Genomic DNA, 21,450 nt, shown 5'->3' with positions numbered 1-21,450 from the left:
ATTGAAATGTGAGGTATTAGGAGGGTTCTAAAAGTTGGATTTCTCAGACCTACATTTGTGCATTTTAAGGTGTTTGAAGGCCAAAAAAATTGGATGACAATAGCTTTAAAAGCATGTCAGTGGGCAGTAGCATAAATTATTTGTCAAGCAGATAACATATTCGTAACCATGAGAATGAGGATAAATGTTGTAATGAATGATCCACAGTACAAAATGGAAATGCAGAATGTTTCTGCTTATTGTTGACAATACACAATCACAAATTCCAAACACAATCACAAATTCCAAACAGGAATGGCCTTAAATGAGAAATCTTTCAAGAATTATTTTGCATAGATGTTACATCTCAATCAGACACCAGTGCAATCTTTTTGTGTCCAGAGGCAAATGAGCAATTTATATATTAGCATTAAAGATTGGTTTCAGCAACTTTTTTTCTTTTTAAAAGTTAGAAGTTAGAAAAAGTTGGTTTTCTTCCTTGATTAGTGCCAAAAACATTGATTAACTCAAGAAAGAGAAAAGTTGCTGAAACCAACTTGGTGGGCTGGTGTGGCAACAGTGCCAGGGCTGAATTAATCATGTTATCTTCTAACCCCAGCCCCTGACGTTTCGGGCTCAGCCCCTGATGTTTTTAAAACCTAGAAACGCCCCTGCATATAGCCTGAAAACATCTCATCTGACAGAGGACTGTGTGGCGGTGCTGACTGCGTTATTGTTTTTTTATTTTTTAATTGCTGTGAGATTGTTTGCTGTTGCACGCAAATCCTGGAGATATTCTAGGATAGGCTGAAATCACTCACGTGGTGCGTCTCTGTGTGAGAGATTTCAACAATCACCAGTCAGAGACAGCAACAAAGCCAAAGCACAATGAAATAAGGCAACTTATGATTTCGGGGGTTTACATAGGCTATTGTCTGGTTTCATATTTGTCAGTCAACTTTTCAAAATACATTCAGGGCCACACTCAAAACATTCCCCGGCAAAACCGACTGACACCGCGTCTGATCAAAAGTAACCTGCCTTGTCTGGTCTATTGGTGTCAGTGGCCTCTTTGCTTCGGGATTTTTCATTGCGTGAAAAAACGGCAGCCCTGTCTTCACCAACAACATTGTGCATTATATATTCGATTTTATTTGGAGATAACTGGCCCCAGGGCCTTTACAAGTCATAATCCATCCCTGATATTTGTATTCAGAACTAAGGTGGGGGGAGCTGATTACACTGCCTTGGGGTGTGTTTTAAGGACTTTCAGAAGTGTATTTAAGCAGCAGACTGACCAAACACATCACACTTTTCCAGCTTTGACGAGGCGAGCTGCTCTTGAGAAGAATTTCAGACTGCAGTCATTCATGTAAGTATATTTTCACTCAAGGGCACTTGACTTATAGCCTGGTTAAAACCAGACCCTTCTCACTTGAAACTGAGTGTAGGGTCTGGCGAATCTATGTAGACAAATCATTTCCAAAGGGGCGTCACCAACCGACGTAGCTCAAATTCCTCTGGGCGCAACTGGATAGTCTTAAAACCAATCAGATTGATGAAGAAGATGATGTATGCTTCGAGTGTTGTTCTTTGCGCCGGTTTTAACGAAAACGGTAAGTTTAAATCGCTCAAAACAGACGCGATAACGGATTCGTTTATATACTGTCTATGATTCGAACGAGTGATGTTCCACGGCGGCATCCATCTTTGTAATGAAATCTCCTTCAGCGTCGCTGCGCTGTCGTCATCATGTAAATCCCTCCCCAAACGTTTCTGATTGGTGCCGCGATTTCGGCGGCACAGAAATTAGTTTGAATGGGCTCTTCTCCAGACTATCCTGGAGAGAGAATTAAAACTCGCCGGAAGTAGTCTGGGTTTTCCCAGGCTACTTGACTTAAGTTGTAGCTAGCTAACAGTTTATAATACTTTGCATGAGATTATCGAGCCCAATTTTCTCCCACCGCGTATCTATAGGACGAGTTCATGTTTTCATTTGCCATGCTCTTTATGCAAAATTTACCCATTGACTTTAATTGGTTGTCTAGAACAGCATTCCAACAGATTGTTTTAAATGAAAATTCTAAATTTGTTTAAAGGTATAACGGAGGATCTTTCCGAATTTTAGATAAGACCCGCCCTCTCCACTTTTTGAAAAGTTTGATTGATTCACCAGAATGATTGACAATTAGGAGGACCAATAGTATAGGTCACCCACCCGGAAGTAAAAAATCCTCCGCTATACCTTTAAGTTACAGTAGGTGTAACGATGCAGGCAGGAATGAAGCGGAGAGTGAATCCAATCGCAGGCACTTTAATAAACAAACAAACAGGTAATCCAGGGTACACGACAGAACACTCAGAACAGGAACCGAGAACTCAGGACGGGAACAAGGAGACAACAGCAAACATTACAACATCAAGAACTCACAAGGACTGAACTAAAACACAGGGCTTAAATACAAGGGAACACAAGCTAAACAAGATAACAAGGGGGCGTGGTTAAACTGAAACACCTGGGAAGACTAATCAACATAACGGGGAACAGTTGAACATGGGACAAGACACATGGCAGGATCACATGACAAGCAGGGAATTACATGACAGACAAGAACAAGGAACAAGACACAAAACCCACACCGTGACATTAGGTTTAAAATGTTATGGGTAGGTTTAGGGAAAGGTTTTGGGGTTATATTTACGAAAATAATGATCAATCTGGATCTGGGCATTTCCGCTGATGAGGCAAGAGAGGCGGTGCCACCTCAAACAACTGGATGTATACAATAAAATTGGTGTTATATGTTCAAATTTTCTTGATCTAGTAAGAACTCTAGTGGCTGCATTTTGGACTAACTGTAGCTTGTTTATTGAGGATGCAGGACAACCAGCCAATAAAGCATTACAGTAATCTAGTCTCGAGGTCATGAACGCATGAACTAACTTTTCTGCATCAGAAACAGATAGCATATTACGTAGCTTAGCAATGTTTCTAAGGTGGAAAAAGGCTGTTTTTGTAACATATGAAATATGATTTTCAAAAGACAGGTTGCAGTCAAGTATAACACCCATGTCTTTTACTGTAGAGGATAAAGTAACAGGACATCCTACGATGTTAAAGTTGTATTGTGAGAGGTTTTGTGGGCGTTTTTTTTGAACCGATAAGTATTACCTCTGTCTTGTCTGGATTTAATAAAAGAAAATTGCGCGTCATCCAATCTTTTATATCTTTAACACACTCTGTCAATTTGGATAATTTAGCGTTTTCATCCAGCCGTGATGAAATATATATTTGAGTGTCATCAGCATAACAATGGAAACTAATTCCATGTTTCCTTATAATATTTCCAAGTGGCAGCATATATATTGAGAATAATAGAGGGCCTAACACAGATCCCAGCGGCACTCCATAGTTTACTGGAGTTATGATCGATTTTTCTCCATTTAAATAGACAAAATGGTATCGGTCAGATAGGTATGATCTGAACCAGCTTAATGCTTGTCCTTGAACACCAGTATAATTTTGTAGTCGATCTAAGAGTATTGTGTGATCTATAGTATCGAACGCAGCACTAAGATCAAGTAAAACTAGTATTGAGATACAGCCTTGGTCAGAAGCTAAGAATAAATTATTTGTGATTTTAACGAGCGCAGTTTCAGTGCTATGATGCGGCCTGAATCCAGACTGAAACTTTTCATAGATGTCATTTTCTTGTAAGAAAGAGCTCAGTTGAGCGGACACAACTTTTTCTAGTATTTTGGACATAAAAGGAAGATTTTAAATGGGTCTATAATTTGCTAGGTTATTTGGGTCTAATTGTGGTTTCTTAATGAGAGGTTTTATAACTGCCAATTTAAATGTTCTTGGAACATAACCTAATGATAAAGATGAGTTAATAATATTGAGGAGAGGCACTTCCACTATAGGTAACACTTCTTTCAGTAGTTTAGTTGGTATGGGATCTAATAAACAAGTTGTTGTTTTAGAGGAAGTGATAAGTTTATTTAACTCTATTAGTTCTATAGTTGTAAAGCACTGTAATTGTTCTTGCGGGGTGATAATCGAGGCTGAGTTATAAGGCGCGATTGAGGATTGAACGTTTACAATTGTGGTTCTGATGTTTTCTATTTTCTCAGTGAAACAATTCATGAAATCATTACTACTAAACTGTAACAGAATATTTTGTTCAGGTGACGTTTGTTTATTTGTTAGTCTAGCCACGGTGTTAAATAAAAACCTAGGATTGTTTTGGTTATTTTCTATTAGTTTGCGGAGGTGCTCAGCCCTGGCTACTTTTAGGGCCTTTTTATAACGTGACACACTGTCTTTCCAAGCGATTCTAAAAACCTCTAAATTAGTTTGTTTCCATTTACGCTCTAAATGACGGGTTTCTCTCTTTAGAACATGCGTAGTATTGTTGTACCATGGTGCTTTAATTTTCTCTCTGACCTTTTTTAGTCTAATAGGTGCAACAATATCCAGTGTTCCAGAGAGAATGGTGCTCATAGTGCTGGTTAGTTCCTCTAGTTCATCTGTTTGTTTGGGTTCACTGAGCAGCTGAGACAGATCCGATAAGCAATTTGAAAAATTATCTATGGTGGATGGAAGGATTGTTCTGCCTAATCGATAACGCGGCGCAGCATGACATATTACAGGAGTACGTAATATGCAAGTTACCATGTAATGGTCAGTTACATCATCACTTTGTGGAATGATATCTATATCGGTTGGATCGGTTCCATGTGATATAATTAAATCGAGTGTATGATTAAAACGATGAGTTGGTCCGGTAACGTTTTGCTTAACCCCAAAGGAGTTTAATAAATCTATAAACGCAGCCCCTAACGCATCATTTTGATTATCTACGTGTATGTTAAAATCTCCAACAATTAATGCTTTATCGACATTGACCAATAGGTCTGAGAGAAAATCTGCAAATTCCTTTAGGAAATCAGCGTAAGGCCCTGGCGGTCTATATACGGTAGCCAAGGCTAAAGATAATAGGGATGTTTTTCTAGCATCTAAGAGCGTAACATTTAGTACAAGTACTTTAAATGAAATAAACTTATAACCCGTTTTCTGAGTAACATTGAGAATATCTCTATAGATTGTTGCAACACCGCCGCCACGACCAATCAGACGGGGCTCATGCTTATAGGAGTATCCAGATGGAGTAGACTCATTTAGACCGAAATAATCATTTGGTTTAAGCCAGGTTTCAGTAAGGCAAAGTACATCGATGCTATTATCTGTGACTATTTCATTTACAATAACTGCCTTAGGTGTGAGTGATCTAATGATTAGAAGACCTAGCTTTAAAAATTGTTTTTGTTTACTAATAGCAACATTTTCTGTTTTAATAACAATTAGATTTTTCCTAGATCCTGCAGTAGATTTATTATTTGATCGCACTAAACGAGGAAAAGACACAATTTCTATGCAATGTTCTACACTAGTATTTATATCAGTTAATTTGGTGCAGCAGAGACTATGATTTGGACTTTTGGTTACTAGTCAAAAGGTATTTAACATTTTGGAGATGTTATCCGACAGAAGATCCGCTCCGAATCTGTTTGGGTGTAAGCCATCAGCACGGTAAAGCCTAGGACGCTCCCAAAACAGATTCCAATTATTTACAAAGAGCAGTTTCTGCTGATTGCACCATGACGTTAATCATTCATTTAGCGCGAATAATCTACTAAACTTGTCATGTCCTAGACGGTACGTGGGAAGCGGTCCTGACACAATGATCGTTATATCAGGCGATGTGCTGCGTACCGTATCGATCAGATTCCTGAAGTCTTTCTTCAGAACTTCCGTCTGGCGCAGCCTGATGTCGTTCACTCCCGCGTGCAGGACCACAGTTCCGACGCGCTCGTTCAGAATCTCGGGAACGCGAGCAGCGATTTCAGAAACACGAGCACCAGGAAAGCAGTGACTGTGCACCTTACTTTTACCTAATGTAGCGTGGACGTGCCGAACGATGGAATCGCCGATGATCACAGCATCGCGTTCTGTTTCGCGAAGAGGGGAGAAGCGGTTTTGTGTGGATAACTCGAAAACCGGGAGGGTCGGAGAGGGTCTTGGTCTAGACCTGACTCGCGTCTTCCGCTGCGGAAATATCCAGGCTTCGTGGTGGCGTGTTGGAGCCGGAGTGAACGAAACCATGGCTGATCGCGACCTCGGCGCTCGGGACCGATGCTGAGTAACGCACGGAGTAGACGAGGTCGGAATCAGCGGGTTAGTAACGTTAATCTCTGATTTGTGTGCATCGGCGCGTGATGTTTCAAGAGCTAACCGCCGGTCTATCAGTTCGGCTTGTCTCACTAAAAGGTCGTGGATCTGTTTCTCAACAGCTTCCAGCTCAGACTGCACCGCGTGCAGCTCAAATGTGTCCTCACCTGCACCAAAAGGTAGACTACTTACATCTGATATATTCACCATTTTAAAAGATGGACAGTAAGTTAGCAACTACGCTACCAGTGATGCTATCAATATTAATACTAATTTATGACTGAAGTCTTTTTAGTGGTACGGGTGTAGAGTAGACGCACGATAGGCGAAAAATGTTTGTAAGTGAGTGTGGAGAAGACACGTTCAGCCGTGATCCACGGACGTAACCTATAGGAGTATCCAGCGTTGGATCACTAATAGGCTTGAGACGCGTCTGCTCAACAGTCCGCGTTGTAACTATGAGGTTTGAGCAGTAGTGCTTCTCAGTGAGGAAAAGTTGAAAATGTTTGTTGTAAGTAAGTTTAAAGAGTAAAATCAAGAATTATAAATCAAATCGATGGAGCTTTTATTATCTGATCTAATAAAAAATATATATACAAGACAAACTATTATATTTTCTGTTTATTATGAGAAAATTAAACATTTGTTTGACCTTTGATGCATGCAAACCTGTTGTAGGAGACTCCAAAACAACATTAGGAAACTTTAAAATAGCAGAATAGGGGCACTTTAAAGGACCATATCAACTGTTAAATAACATATTGGAGATTAAAATAATATCAGATTTGTCTAATTTAAAATCAATACCAAAAATAGAGATGAAAAATGAACATAAGAAAGAAATTTACTTTTGCTATGGTTACATGCATGTTTTTCGATATCTCCCAAAGATTTCTGAAATTTGGGGCAATTTCAGCTCGTTTCAAGCCGCAACATAAAAGAGGAATCACGTTTAATGAATACAAGTTGTTTTATTTTCTTTAAGAAATACAACAATAACCACAAAAAACAAACATAAGTATAGGGGGAAACAAAGAAATAACTATAGTAGATCAGTGTGATAAATAATCTGTACAGAAGTACAATATGATTTGTGTATTCTAACATGCTGTACTCTAACTTTTAGAGTACCCAACTCTTTGTTGGGCTCTTTAAGAACGTCATTCCCCTCGGTGCGCATGTAGGCTACTAGAACACACGTGAGCTACTGTATGTTTCATACTTGATATGTTGTGTTGGCAATAAGAGCTCTGTTAATAAAATATAGCATTGCGTTCACATGTGGCAGTCGCTGTGTAATTTATGAGACGTACAACAACTATAACAAAAGACGAAACAAAAAGAAAACAAACAAACAACTGCATCAGGTACGAGAACGGATTATAATAAATTGAAAAATAAAGATTCATAGTTTCAACGTGCTACAAAACAACAAACCACCGGGAAAAACAAAACAAAAAATCATACACTGAAAAGGAAACAAAGAATCAAAAACAAAAACAACACACGCCAACAGCACATGATAGAACAAAAGAATCAGCTCCCTCCTTATCTCTCCCTTTTCCGGTTTGCGTCAGCCTTTTATCACAGGGACGCCCATTCGGGTGTAAACACCGTAATGATGACGGACAGCATTACCAGCCAATAGCGCCGCCCTGAGAGGTGATAGTGGAGAAAGTGAAATTATACTGTTAACCAGTGTTTCCCTGGTTACCTTTTTTTTTTTTTTTTTTTTTTTTGCCATGGCACAATTTTGATAAGTATAAAATCCTACGGCACACCACTGTATAAAAATATAAGAAAATTTCACAAACATGCATTGCTTTAAATGGCATATAAAAATAGATATTAGGCTATATTAAAAGTAGTACTAACATCTAATGTGGAACACAGTAAATATGATGGTTGGTGATGTTGGTGATGCTAAAACAACAAATTTACATATCGTCGCTGTCTGGCGGCGGAAACCTTGTATTTAAACACATGTCGTCGAAGTTGGTATTGCGGCTTTATATAGCTATGGTCAGACACTTGCACGTGTCATTATAATATTTTCATTTTATGAAAATCAAGCTCAAATTGAGTTACGAGGTTTTTGACCAGCGGATGACAGATATAGTTTGTCTGTCACTGGAACAGGCGCACCTGAGGCACTACCTGCATCGCATTACATTTTCATCAACGTACGGGATATAAAGTTTAATATGAGCGCTCAGTTTTCCTGTTGTTGAAATCTCATGATCAAAATCTCATGATACAAAAGATGAAGCGCAATACACAAGATATTTAAAACACTATATTTGCTTCTAGACTAGACGGCAAAGACTAAGACTATTCTCCGCTCTTCACATAAAAAAAAAAAAAAAAAAAAAAAAAATATATATATATATATATATATATATATATATATATATATATATATATATATATATACATACATACATACAGTGCTATGCATAAGTTTAGACACCCATGCTAAAGTTGACTAAAAAGAGGAATAAAAAATCATCTTTTGAAAAAATTGAACTTTATGCCTTAATTAAAAAAATTAGGAAAAATCCAACCTTTAAGGACACTGATTTTCTATAATTGGAAATAATGTATCGTAATGTATCGTAAATGTACGTGTATCGTAACACGTAAATGTATCGTAAATAAATAAATGTTCTTCCTTAAAATACAGGGTGCATAAGTCTGGACACCCCTATGTTAAATTCCCATAGAGGCAGGCAGATTTTTATTTTTAAAGGCCAGTTACTTCATGGATCCAGGATACTATGCATCCTGATAAAGTTCCCTTGGCCTTTGGAATTAAAATAGCCCCACATCATCACATAGCCTTCACCATAGAGACTGGCATGGTTTTATTTCAGTTAGCCTAATAGCTGGTTTGATTTGCATTGAGAGATGATCTTATGGAAAGTACTCCATGCCAATCTCTGGATGAGCAATATATGTAAAGGATGAAACCTTTTGTGAATATTACATGTAATGCTATTTTTGTCTTCATTTATAAATATGTTCTATGTATTAATATATAGCCAGCATGGTCAATGCATATATTCCATTATATTGAAAAATATAAGCACTAATTTCCAATATATGGAAATATATTATGTAATATATTGCATTATATTTTGCAGTGTAATTCCATATAGTTTTGTTCCGTAAGGGAAGACACAGCCGACAAGAGGCAACAACAGCTTTTGTCTTGGTGTGTCTCGGGCTTTAGAGAAAACATGTTAATATCTTCCACCAGAGGAGAAATAAATTAACAAAGCTTTGGAGACACAAGGTTGGGAGTGTAAAATTATTCAATTAAATTTACTTTCATAATATGCTCTAAGTTTCTTTCTTAAACCAAAGGTTAAAAGCAGAGAAATAAGAATACTAATAGCCTAATAATTCCACTTACTATTGATAAAAAAAAATAAAAAAAAATAAAATAAATGAAATTGAACTGGATATTGTGTATCAGATGCATGTAAAAGTTGATTTCTGCCTGAAGAGTAAGCCAAATGAAAGCATGAACTTGTGTTATAGATACGCTGTACCACAGGACTACACAACAATAGCTACTTTTCCACCATCGGCCAAACTGTTCTCGGTGCTTAATTGCTCCTTTCCGTGCCAATCCGGCCCAGCCGGTATGGATATGGTTTCATTTTCCATGTGGGATTGATGCCAGCACTCTTTGCAATGTATTCAAATGTGTCAGTCAATGCCTTTATAACACAAGAGTTTACAGACGTATGAGATACAAATTAAGTCACTGCGTTACGAAGGATGATTGGATATTTCTGTTAGTAACTTGTTTACTACGCTCAAATAGCGCACTTGACCAGCTACAGAGAGCCAGACAACAGACAAGTGACCAATCCTGAGTGGCGAAGTCACAACGTGACAGATCCGTTTGGCCTGACAGTGGAGAAGCGGCTAATGTTTCCCAACCCTGTTCCCAGAGGAATGCCAGAACTGCACATTTAGCATGTTTGCCTATTCAGACACACCTGATTCAAGTCAGCTTATTAGTAGATACTCCAAGACCAGAAATGAATGGATCAATTAAGAAAGAAGTCCAGCGTGTGCTGTTGTTGTGTCTCCAGAAACTGGGTTGGGAAACACTGCAATAAAGTGTAAAGCTGATGTTAATTCTGATCTGATATTATTTTCAGATCGATTTAATTCCAAGATGTCCGACACAATGAATCTATATATAATTGGTGGAGACGGAGGTCGTCCATTCTCATTTACTGGTCAGAACAATGGTGCCAGTTTAGAGAAGATCGGAGTCTGGGTGGGAGAATGGCAGGTGAAGGCTGTCAAGGTCTGGCTTTCAGATGGGAGAGTTGAAACTTTTGGAGTAGGTTCTGGACCGTATCAAGAGTACACGTTCACACCTGGCGAGTGTTTCACCTCACTGTCCCTGTGGGGGAACGGAGCAGGAACACGTCTTGGAGCCATCAAATTCAAGACCAGTCTGGGGAGAGAATTCTTTGCAAAGATGACACGCTGGCCTTTAAAAACAGAGTATCCCATGGATGTCGGCTCTGGATATTGTTTGGGAGTTGTAGGAAGACATGGTCATGACATTGACTGCATGGGATTCATGTTTCTCAAAGCAGTTGAATCAACAGTTCTCACTGACGTCAACTATCCCACTATCAACCAACTGATACCACAGGTGGCAGTAGAAGAAATCAAATCCCTCACTTACAGGAACGACTCATCCGCCACACAAAAACAAAGAGTTGAAAGCTCAAAGAAAATAACTAAAAAATCTTCATGGTCTGTGAGTGCAAGTTTTTCTGCAACATTTAGTATGGAAGTGAAGGCTGGGGTTCCAGGGGTTGCTGAAAGTACTGCAGGATACAGTTTCACCATTGGAATTGAAAGCACTTATAGTCAGGAGCACACAGATGAGAGAACCGAAACTCTGACTACAGATGTAGAGGTGCCACCAGGGAAGAAGCTGGATGTTGACGTCACTATTGGCAGAGCCGCTTTTGACATGCCTTACACTGGCACAGTGAAGATGACCTGCAAGAACGGCAGTGTGTATTCGTATGAAACCAAGGGCACATACAAAGGCGTCACTTACACTGATATCAAAGTGGATACCAAGGAATCTCCTCTGTAATGTCAAGACAGATTGCACATGTAATGCACAAGTTCTTTGATTACTTCTAATTGTGTCAATCATGTATCAGTTGCTTTACATTCAGGCCTCATTGTATTTTTTGGGCTGGTGTTTGGGTGTTCATAAATATATATATATATATATATTCAACATTTGTTGTTTTCAAATAACCTTATATAATACCAATACACAAATATTCATATAACTTCATACTTTGTGTAATCAATTTAAAATAATCTCTAGATACTGATTCTGTAATAATGTGTTTAAAATGACATTTAATAAAACAAATTACAATTTATTAAATAAACCCTGTGTTGTAAGCATTGTTCCCTCTTCTTATTTTCTTATTTTCATTATTTTTCTCTATTGGGCGAACATTTCAGCCACATGAGCAACAGTCTTTATACCAGACCTGAAAAGGGACTAAATGTGGTTAAATCATAGCTGTAACTTGTAAGTTACAAGTTACAACTAAATGATTCAATGTCATTTAATTAATTAATTAATTAATTAATTAATTAATTAATTAATGTGCTATTTCTATTTGATTTGAGATATTTAATAATAATATACAGTATCTATGTCGTTCTATGATGCTGTAGTTCATTTGAATGTGCAGAAATGCTTACGGTTAGGGTTGGGATCTCAGTCAAGGAGTAATTTCTCACAACATAGGGACACTTTATAGTTAACTTAATGTATTACTAACTTAAATACTTTGTAACATGAAGCATATTTTTATATGTGTAGTAGTCATAGCTGCCTCGTTAATTTTGGTACAACCCTAGTACAAATGAATGGTAATTACCTAATTAGATACAGGTGCGCTATAGGTGCGTGAGTGTGTATAAGGAAGCTATTGCGTTGTTGGAGTGCGTTGACTGCTGCAAACTTGGACGCTGTTCTTTCGAGTTGTTCCCTTGTGGTGATCTTCGAGCTGAGCCACGCAGTATTTGGGTATGTTACCGTGAAGAAATAAATATTTAATGTGGGGCGAGCTGTTGGCTATAGGCATTCTGTTGTTTTTAGTATGCATCCTGGGCTGTTTATCTATCGTGGTCCGACGTTGGAAGGGCTGATTTGTTAATAATCAGGTGGGTAAATTATGAGAGGGGGTTCAGCGAAAAATCGGGAAGTAGCTGCCGTTGACAGCCGGAAGCCCTGCCATATTAGGAGGGACCTGCCATTTCGTGGCAGCCAATCAGTATCGTCCAACGTAGTAGCAACCAATCACATTTACCTGGAAGTCAAGCGACAGCAGCCAATGGCGGCGGTATTTGGCTCGGTAAGTTCGTATATTATCAGATTAATAAATAATTGTTGCTCTGTACGTTGGAGTTTAACTTTTATGTTAGAGACAGTGTATCTGTGACTACTTAAGTTGAATTGGTTAATTTAATCATTTGTAGAAACGCAGCTTGTGCACCGTGTGCTCCTGGTTTGTGAGGGGCTATCATTAACTTCAAATACTAACGTACGTTACCATTATCATTAAATATTAGCGTTTGTTAACATGTTAACTTAATCTATTGATTAGAATAAAGCTCATGCTGATTTATTGGAATTTACAAGCTCAGCCTTGATGATACACGTGCAACGCTAACAAAACATATCCCAAATGATCTAACTTATGTTTTAATACAAAACACCATTTTAATCAACATTACTTCACCATATTCTAAACTTCTGTTTTTTTTTTTTTTTTGTAGTTTCACCAAGTTCACCACAGCCTTTCACAGATTGCTGGGGATGGACAAACATATGTGCCAGGACGGAAACCCCAGATTTCCAGTTGCAAAACCAACCAAACTCACTGGTATGTTTTCACATAATGAACATAATGTTCAAATGTATTATATCCTGTCTTGATCAAAGCAGGCAAAAGGCATTCTGTTTTTATCTTTTTATTTTTTTTATACAAATTCTAGATTGTATCGAAAATTTGACATTTCATTGTCTATTTTCTTAGTTTGATCATGTTTTGGATGGGACCCAATCACCAGATGCGACCAGAATATATATATATATATATATATATATATATATATATATATTCAAAATATACTGGAACTGTTCACTTTTTCCATATAACCTTCACCCCCAGTTTCACAGACAAGGCTCAAACTACTCCCAGACTAAAATGCATGTTTAACTGAAAGCAAATTACACTTGTATATCTTAAAATATCAGTGCCATTGTTTCTTTTAAGATTCACAACAGTAATGTTTTTTCTAAGGCATATTTATAAAAGTCCTAATTGCACTAAGGCCTAATCCTGGCATAATCTAAACCCTATCTGTGAAACCGGGCTTCAAAGTTTTACATATTAGTCCAGTGGTTCAGTTCAACACTTTGTTCTCTGGCTTTAGATAGGCATAGACAGTGGCATTTAAAAAATAAATTACACCTGCTCCCTAGTTCAGGTATGGTACTGTCTACTGCTGCAACATGGCTAAGTGGTTCAACACGGAGTTCATCTCTCTCTTTCTCTTTTTCTCGTGTGTATAAATTAACTAACTTTTTCCCCCTTCCTTTTAAGCTCAATTGCAATAAAGATGGATCCGGGATCTTGGAAGCTTGTTAAAAATAAGGTATTGATTTCATGGTACAACAATTTTGATTTCTTTGCTATCTTTAGTGTATAAATAAAATGTTAGTTCTCTTACGAGAGGTCTCTCGTATTGCGTAAGGTTAGCTTACGCATCGGGAAAGTCTTCTTTCTTCGAGATCTGAAGCCAAAAAATTATCCTTAATTTTGTATACATTGTCAACGCAGTGCAGCAGCCGACAGACCTAGGCAGGCTGTATAAGCGTGCTCATTGGCTGCTCGGCGGCAACTGCTTAAGCCTATCGGTGAGCGCTCTGAACGCGGCAACCAATGAGGGCGCTTCGCGCCCTCCGCACCCTTCTAACCGTCAGAATGGGTGTGGCCAGCGTGTATATATTCAGCGCTCATAGGCTAAAATTCTGATTTTCTTGTCTTCAGCGACGCTCTTCGCATCGCTGGATCTTGAGAGCCGCCGCCGTTGAAACCAGCGACCAGCAAGCTTAGGACAGCGCCTGAAGAAGCCGGCCGTCTTCGCCGCCTTCAGCCATCCGTGCCTGCTACGCTATCCGGCGACATATCCTTTACATTATTACTGTTTCTGTGTGTACTCTAAAAGAGCACGAGGCGTTTTTGTAAAAACGCCTCGTTTTTGCGGCTCGTGCCGCGCCCCGCTCAGCAACGGAGACCGCCACCTCTCTGCGCTCTCCACCTGGGCCGCGGGCACGCCGCCACCGCACTCTCCGAGTGCGAAGAGCTTTCAATGTCGACCCTGCGGGCTCGACTTGAAGCTTTCGACCAAGCTGTCGCTCCGCCTGTCCCTGCCGGGCCGCGCAATAAGAAGCGCCGCTCGCAGCGACCACCGGAGACTGTTGTGACTGAGGAGCTCGCCGGAACCTCTCCCTCGAGCTCTCTCTCGCCCTCTCCCTCCCGGCCGCTCAACCGCCGGCTCTGCCCGCGCCGCCGCCGCGTCAGGAGATGAGGCGAATGTGATAGATACCCGTACTCTCCCTCTGTTCGAGCCGTGCAACTACGCCGCTCACAAGGGATGGCAGAAGCGGACGGTCTCGGAGCGAGTTTCCTCTCCCTCTGTTCGAGCCGCGCAAACTGAGCCGCTCACGAGGGATGGCAGGAGCGGACGGTCTCGGAGCGAGTTTCCTCTCCCTCTGTTCGAGCCGCGCAAACTGCGCCGCTCACAAGGGATGGCAGGAGCGGACGGTCTTGGAGCTCTCTTTACGTTACAAGAAAGCTACTCCGTCCTCGCGCGTCACTCACCGGTGAAAGGGGAACAGAGTGTTTTCGTCCCGCCGTGGCCTGGACTATAACCTCCATTCTCACACATTTCTCAGTCCCCTCTTAAGTTCAGGCGACTGGAATTGTTACTATTGCAGTATACGAGCCTGTTATAAATACACGCTCGCCTGCAAGCAAACGCCGTCACAAGACATGATGACGCTAACCGAGTACTAATGTATTCTCCCCTGTGGCTCAGTGGCGGAATCCTAGACTGTCAAGCTAGAGACCGGGGTTCGATCCCCGCTCTCGCGGCAGTTAAAGTTTATGCTGTTCGCTTCTCCGAGCTCGCGGCCAGTTTTTCTTACATACAGAAAACAAGCCCGCTCTCTCCCTCGTTGGGCCGCGCAGATTGCGCCGTTCAAGGGATGACAAAGCGGACGGTCACGAGCAGCGTTCAGCGTGCGCGCCTCACTCGCCGGCGAAAAGAGAAGAGAGTGTGTTAGTCTCGCTACGGCTGGACAACCGCCAATCCTCACACATTTCTCAGTCCCCTCTTAAGTTCAGGCGACTGGAAATATTACTATTGCAGTAAACGAGCCTGTTTTAAACACACGCACGCCTGCAAACAAACGCCGACGCGACACATGAGGTCGCTTTTTATATGCTCGCGCTAACTGAAAGCTTATGTGTATTCTCCTGTGGCTCAGTGGCAGAATCATACGCTTTCATGCGAGAGATCCGCGTTCGATCCCAGCTCTCGGGGAAAATAAAAATTTATGCTGCTTGCTTCTCCGAGCTCGCGGCCAGTCTTTCTTACTTACAGAAAGCGAACCCGCCTCTCGCACCACACCTTCTCAGGGTGCTCGAGTATTTTTGAGCGTCTAAACACGAGAGAAGAAAAGACGGTTAAATCCCGCAGCCCTGCGGCTGGACCACCGTCGAAGCTTAACGCTGTCAGTCCCCGTTGCCACGGCTACTGCAGCTGTTTACCCCGCAGTCAACGAGCCGGTATCTACCCGCTCGCCTGCGCGCATCCGCCGTTCTCACGGCAACCCAGAAAAATTTCAAAAGAGCATATGTCTGGTTGCACGGCTGACGCCGTATGTGTTTCTAGTACAGTGAATGTGCCCACGTTCTGTGCTCACCCCTGTACACAAGCACTATACATCCCGTGTCTCTCACAGAGCCCACTCTCATGAAGCAGGCAAAAGCCGCTTTAGTGTTAAAAGTAGGTCACGTGTCCACTTCTCCGTGCCCACACCTACTCACTGCCCGCTCTGTCACACGGCCTCGCACGACCGGTCATGTTTTAAATGTAAGTCCTGTGCCCGCCCTCGAGCGCTCACACATACTAACTACATTTTCGCCCCGACGCCGACATCGCGCGTCGCGCCTCACACTATATGTTCCCCGTCCAAAGCCACCGGGACACTGTGTGTAAAACGGCCAGCTATCGCTACGTGCGATCCGCCGTATCTAACCACCAAGAGCGCGCGCGCCGCGCCCGCCCCTGAATGTAAGTCCTGTGCCCGCCCTCGAGCGCTCACACATACTAACGAACATTTTCGCCCCCGACGCCGCCATCGCGCGTCGCGCCTCACACTTTATGTTCCCCGTCTAAAGCCACCGGGACACTGTGTGTAAAACGGCCAGCTATCGCTGCGTGCGATCCGCCGTATCTAAGCACCAAGAGCGCGCGCGCCGCGCCCGCCCCTCCGTTTCGAGCTCTCGAGCCCGCGATGCGCGGCGATCGGAGCCCGGAGGCCATTCTGCCCCTGGCTGCACACGCAAAAGCGTGGGAAACTATTCCAGGCGCATCAGAACGGGTGCTAAGCACAGTAAAACAGGGCTATACTCTGCAGTTCGCTCGCCGCCCTCCGCGCTTTCAAGCGCGTATCGAGACCAGAGTGAATGGGGAAGTAGCACATCTACTTCGAGCAGAAATAGCTACACTTCTGTGCAAAAGGGCTATAGAACCGGTTTCCCCTTCCATGAGCGAGTCGGGCTTTTACAGCCGTTATTTCCTCGTTCCCAAGAAGGACGGAGCTCTCAGACCAATTTTGGATCTGAGACGTTTGAACAAGGCTCTTATGAGAAGACCGTTCAAAATGCTCACAACCAGACAAATTCTCGCGCAAATTCGCCCGAGGGACTGGTTTATATCTCTCGATCTAAAAGACGCGTGCTTTTCAGATCCTGATAATACCCCGTCACAGGCCATTCTTGAGATTCGCCTTCGACGGTCAGGTATACCAGTACACGGCCCGCCTGTCGACACAGCGCGCGCGCTGCATTCGACGCCTGGCCGCGTCCCTCCGGCCGGGCAGCACCGTACCTCTCAAAACATTTCAGAGGTTACTAGGTTGTATGGCCTCAGCCGCAGCAGTGCTTCGGCTGGGTCTTTTACGAATGCGCCCGCTACAACGCTGGCTGAATGCCCGAGTGCCTCACAGAGCATGGGCTTCCGGCGGTATCCGCATCAGAGTGACTCAGAGCTGCGTTTCAGCTCTGAAGCCCTGGTTAGCGGCCGACTGGTACCAGCGGGGAGTGACAATGGGAGCTATCTCACACCGCAAAGTTATCTCGACGGACGCTTCCACCTCAGGCTGGGGCGCTCTGTTCGAGGGCAAACCGGCTTTTGGCCTGTGGTCAGACCGGGAAAAATGCCTCCACATAAACTGTTTGGAGATGATAGCGGTCGAGAACGCGCTCAGGCGCTTCCTCCCATTCATACGGGATCACCATGTGCTAGTCCGCTCGGACAACACGTCCGTGGTATCCTATGTGAACCGACAGGGCGGTGTCAGATCCAGGAATCTGTGCAGGCTGACAGAACGCCTTCTCGTGTGGGCTTACCGCTCGCTGCGCTCGCTGAGAGCCGCGCACGTGCCGGGCCACCTGAATGTCGGTCCAGACAGACTGTCCATGGACAACATTCCCCCGGGAGAATGGTCTCTGCACCCCCAGACAGTCCAGTTTCTCTGGCGCCTATTCGGCAGAGCGGAAATCGACCTCTTTGCGTCGAAAGACAATGCTCAATGCCCGAAGTTTTATTCGAAGAGCGAGGACGCGCTGTCCCAGACATGGCCCAGCCTCCCGCTGTATGCTTTTCCTCCGATCTCCCTGTTGCCACAGGTCATTTCGAGGATCAGAGAAACGCACCACTCAGTGCTGCTTATAGCCCCGCGATGGGAAAACCAAACTTGGTACCCAGAGCTAGTGAGGCTGTCGCACTCACCCCCATGGCCGATCCCGGTGAGAAAGGATCTCCTCTCCCAAGCCGGTGGATCGATCTGGCATCCCCATCCAGAGCGCTGGTCGCTGCATGCATGGGTGATCAACGGATACCCGTTGACCTGTCAGAAGGGGTCGTGAACACGATCACACAGTCGAGAGCCCCCTCCACGAGACGGCTCTACGCGTCTAAATGGTCGGTGTTTTCTAAATGGTGCGCTACTAAAAACTTGGATCCGCGCGCATGCGGGGTCCCGCGGGTGCTCTCCTTCTTACAAGAGCTGTTGGAAAAGGGCAGATCCCCTTCCACGCTCAAAGTATATGTGGCCGCTATTGCAGCGTTCGCTGAGACGACGCGCGGCCGGGCAATGGGAAGGAATGAGCTCATTATCCGCTTCCTCAGAGGAGCTAGACGGATGAATCCCCCGCGGCCCCCCTCGGTTCCCTCGTGGGATCTGTCCTTGGTCCTAGCGGCCCTAGAGGCTTTTCCCTTTGAACCGCTTGAATCCGCGGATCTAAAGTATCTGTCGCTTAAAACCGTTTTTCTGATAGCTCTGTCTTCAGTCAAACGAGTGGGTGATTTGCACGCGCTATCTGTTAGCCCTGCATGTCTTGAGTTCGGGCCGAATGACTCGAAAGTCATTCTCAGACCGAGACACGGTTACATCCCCAAAGCGATTGGAACCCCGTTTAGGCACAAGTTATGTCCCTCTCGGCTCTGCCAGCATCCGACAGTGGGGACAGTGATAACCTCCTATGCCCTCCGGGCGCTGAGAGTTTACATCACGCGCTCCGCCGCTTTCAGGCGTTCAGAGCAGCTCTTTGTTTCCTTCGGCGGACGCACCAAGGGTCTTGCCGCCTCGAAACAGAGCTTGTCCAGGTGGATAGTGGACGCGATAGCAGCAGCTTATGCCTCCAGACACCTGCAGTGCCCTCTGGGCATCAGAGCCCACTCCACTAGAGGCATGGCCTCGTCGTGGGCCTTGTCCAGCGGAATTTCTAATCACGGTATTTGTATGGCGGCGGGCTGGGCCTCCCCATCAACATTCGTGAGGTTTTATAACCTGGAAGTTCCTGCCCTACAGGCAAAAAGACTGTCAGCATAAGTGACATGTATGCTCTGCCCATTTCTCGTGTGCAGACTACGTTCATATGCTGGCGCTATTCTGGTACTATACTCAGGGTGAAGTGTTTGACTCAGACCGGCTGATCCGCTCTGTTTCCTATTTCCCGTTACGCGCTGTTGTCGGTGCTGGCCCGCGCTGCTGGCCGCCCGTATTATTCTCTGTCGCGCGGGAATTTTTCCCTTCATGTGAGACCGACTATGTCGTTTTTCTCCTACCCTTATGAGTGCTTATGTACTGTATGGGCTTGCTCTGCCGGCCCTACTGTTTGTACTGTTATATGTTTATAGACCGGCCGCGCCGCTCTATTTCATATGCTGCATGAAGTGCCTGTACTGCGCTGGCCCGTCTCTCCGACCGGCCACATTTCCCAGCAGAGTGTTTTCCCCGGTTTCCCTGGGATTCATGGGCTGGATGCTCGGCGCACACGGCGTTGACAAAGGGTTCCCGATGCGTAAGCTAACCTTACGCAATACGAGAGACCTCTCGTAAGAGAACGTACTCGGTTACTAATGTAACCTCGGTTCTCTCTAGAAGAGGGAACGAGTATTGCGTAACCTGCCGTGTCGCGCCACGAGCTTTTGCGCTTCAGACTGCGAAAACCAGAATTTTAGCCTATGAGCGCTGAATATATACACGCTGGCCACACCCATTCTGACGGTTAGAAGGGTGCGGAGGGCGCGAAGCGCCCTCATTGGTTGCCGCGTTCAGAGCGCTCACCGATAGGCTTAAGCAGTTGCCGCCGAGCAGCCAATGAGCACGCTTATACAGCCTGCCTAGGTCTGTCGGCTGCTGCACTGCGTTGACAATGTATACAAAATTAAGGATAATTTTTTGGCTTCAGATCTCGAAGAAAGAAGACTTTCCCGATGCGTAAGCTAACCTTACGCAATACTCGTTCCCTCTTCTAGAGAGAACCGAGGTTACATTAGTAACCGAGTACGTTTTTCCATATAGATTTTTTTTTTCCAGGATGTTCCAGCTCAGTTGGGATCTGTGGACTGCAGTGTATTCATGCTAATGGTAAGTTATTACGGTGGTTTTGTTTCCCCATAACATTTATTTTACGGATAACCCAACATCCATAATAATTATCAAAAGACATTAGGCTAATCCCAATGAATTTTGTTTTTCAGGTGTGTGTGTGTTAAGGTTAGTGATGTCACTAGCCCAGGAGGAAGCTTGTGTAGTCCCCACCAGTTGTTTGTTGTAGTCCTTAAAGTGATTTCTGTAAAAAAAAAAAAAAGTCTCCCTTTGCTTTGAACTTTTATCGTCGTAACTTATTCATATTGCAGATATTGTTTATGCTCTGACAGCAACATTACTCTAAAGTTTCTTTCTTTCTTTTTCTAACACCTGTCTTTCTTTTCTTTCTTTTTCTAACGTCTGTCTGTCTTTTATTTCTTTTATTTCTTTCTAACTTATCTATCTTTTTCTAACATCTGTCTTTCTTACTAATCTTAAGGTTACAGGGGTTAAACACTATGTGATCTGACTCACAGAATTGTACTTTTATGCGTATTTCTTTAAAGTGAACATTATCTGTACTACTTTTGGAGGAACTGCGATTCCATTGTGTTTTTGTGTGTGTTGAATGCTCTGTGCAGGTCTTGTGATATGCAGCAGCTGACCCCAAGACGCCTTTCTACGACCTCCGAGGTCATCACCGGACCATCTTGGACTCGGATGACAATGTCGACTTACCCTCCTATCTATCCATAAGTGTAGAATTGTTTTAACTTTGTTCTTTTGCCAATGAGAAGTAGCCAACCTGTATGTACTGATGTCAATCATGCCCTTGGAAATGGTATAACTGGTGTGAGATTTTGTGTACAGTAGAGTCTCTGGCTTGCGACCCCGTGAGACTTTGACGCCTGGCTCTACCGATGAAACTATTCTTCAGTAAATTTTTACTTATTTGATTGAACCTCACGACTCCTGGTCTTCTTTCATC

General features: G+C 43.3%; 1 protein-coding gene across 10 annotated transcripts; it reads left to right on the top strand.

The window, feature by feature from the left end:
* The first annotated feature begins 1,253 nt into the window (after positions 1 to 1,253).
* Positions 1,254 to 21,423, top strand: LOC307155346 (aerolysin-like protein). 10 transcript variants are annotated; one of them, XR_013820486.1, is made up of 6 exons: positions 1,287 to 1,351; positions 13,067 to 13,173; positions 13,897 to 13,948; positions 14,344 to 15,365; positions 20,437 to 20,532; positions 21,104 to 21,423. XR_013820486.1 is itself a non-coding variant. In XM_079865950.1 (2 exons), exon 2 carries the CDS (start codon positions 10,407 to 10,409, stop codon positions 11,352 to 11,354), a length of 948 nt encoding a protein of 315 aa, XP_079722076.1. In that variant the 5' UTR covers positions 1,288 to 1,351; positions 10,390 to 10,406; the 3' UTR covers positions 11,355 to 11,661. The 10 variants fall into 10 exon arrangements, 1 of the variants encoding a protein (XP_079722076.1); XR_013820491.1 differs by lacking the exons at positions 14,344 to 15,365; positions 21,104 to 21,423 and adding an exon at positions 20,633 to 20,648 and having other exon boundaries at positions 1,254 to 1,351; positions 20,469 to 20,519; XR_013820484.1 differs by lacking the exon at positions 14,344 to 15,365 and having other exon boundaries at positions 1,264 to 1,351; positions 20,469 to 20,519.
* The last annotated feature ends 27 nt before the right edge of the window (positions 21,424 to 21,450 follow it).

The sequence above is a fragment of the Squalius cephalus genome (genome assembly GCF_949319135.1).
Source record: "Squalius cephalus genome assembly, chromosome: 3".
NCBI classification, from domain to species: Eukaryota; Metazoa; Chordata; class Actinopteri; order Cypriniformes; family Leuciscidae; genus Squalius; species Squalius cephalus.
Note: the sequence above shows the minus strand (reverse complement) of the source record. Positions and strands in the feature narration are given on the sequence as shown.

Coding starts and splice junctions, on each gene's coding strand:
- LOC307155346 (XM_079865950.1), top strand. CDS start 10,407: ATGTCCGACACAATGAATCTATATATAATTGGTGGAGACGGAGGTCGT.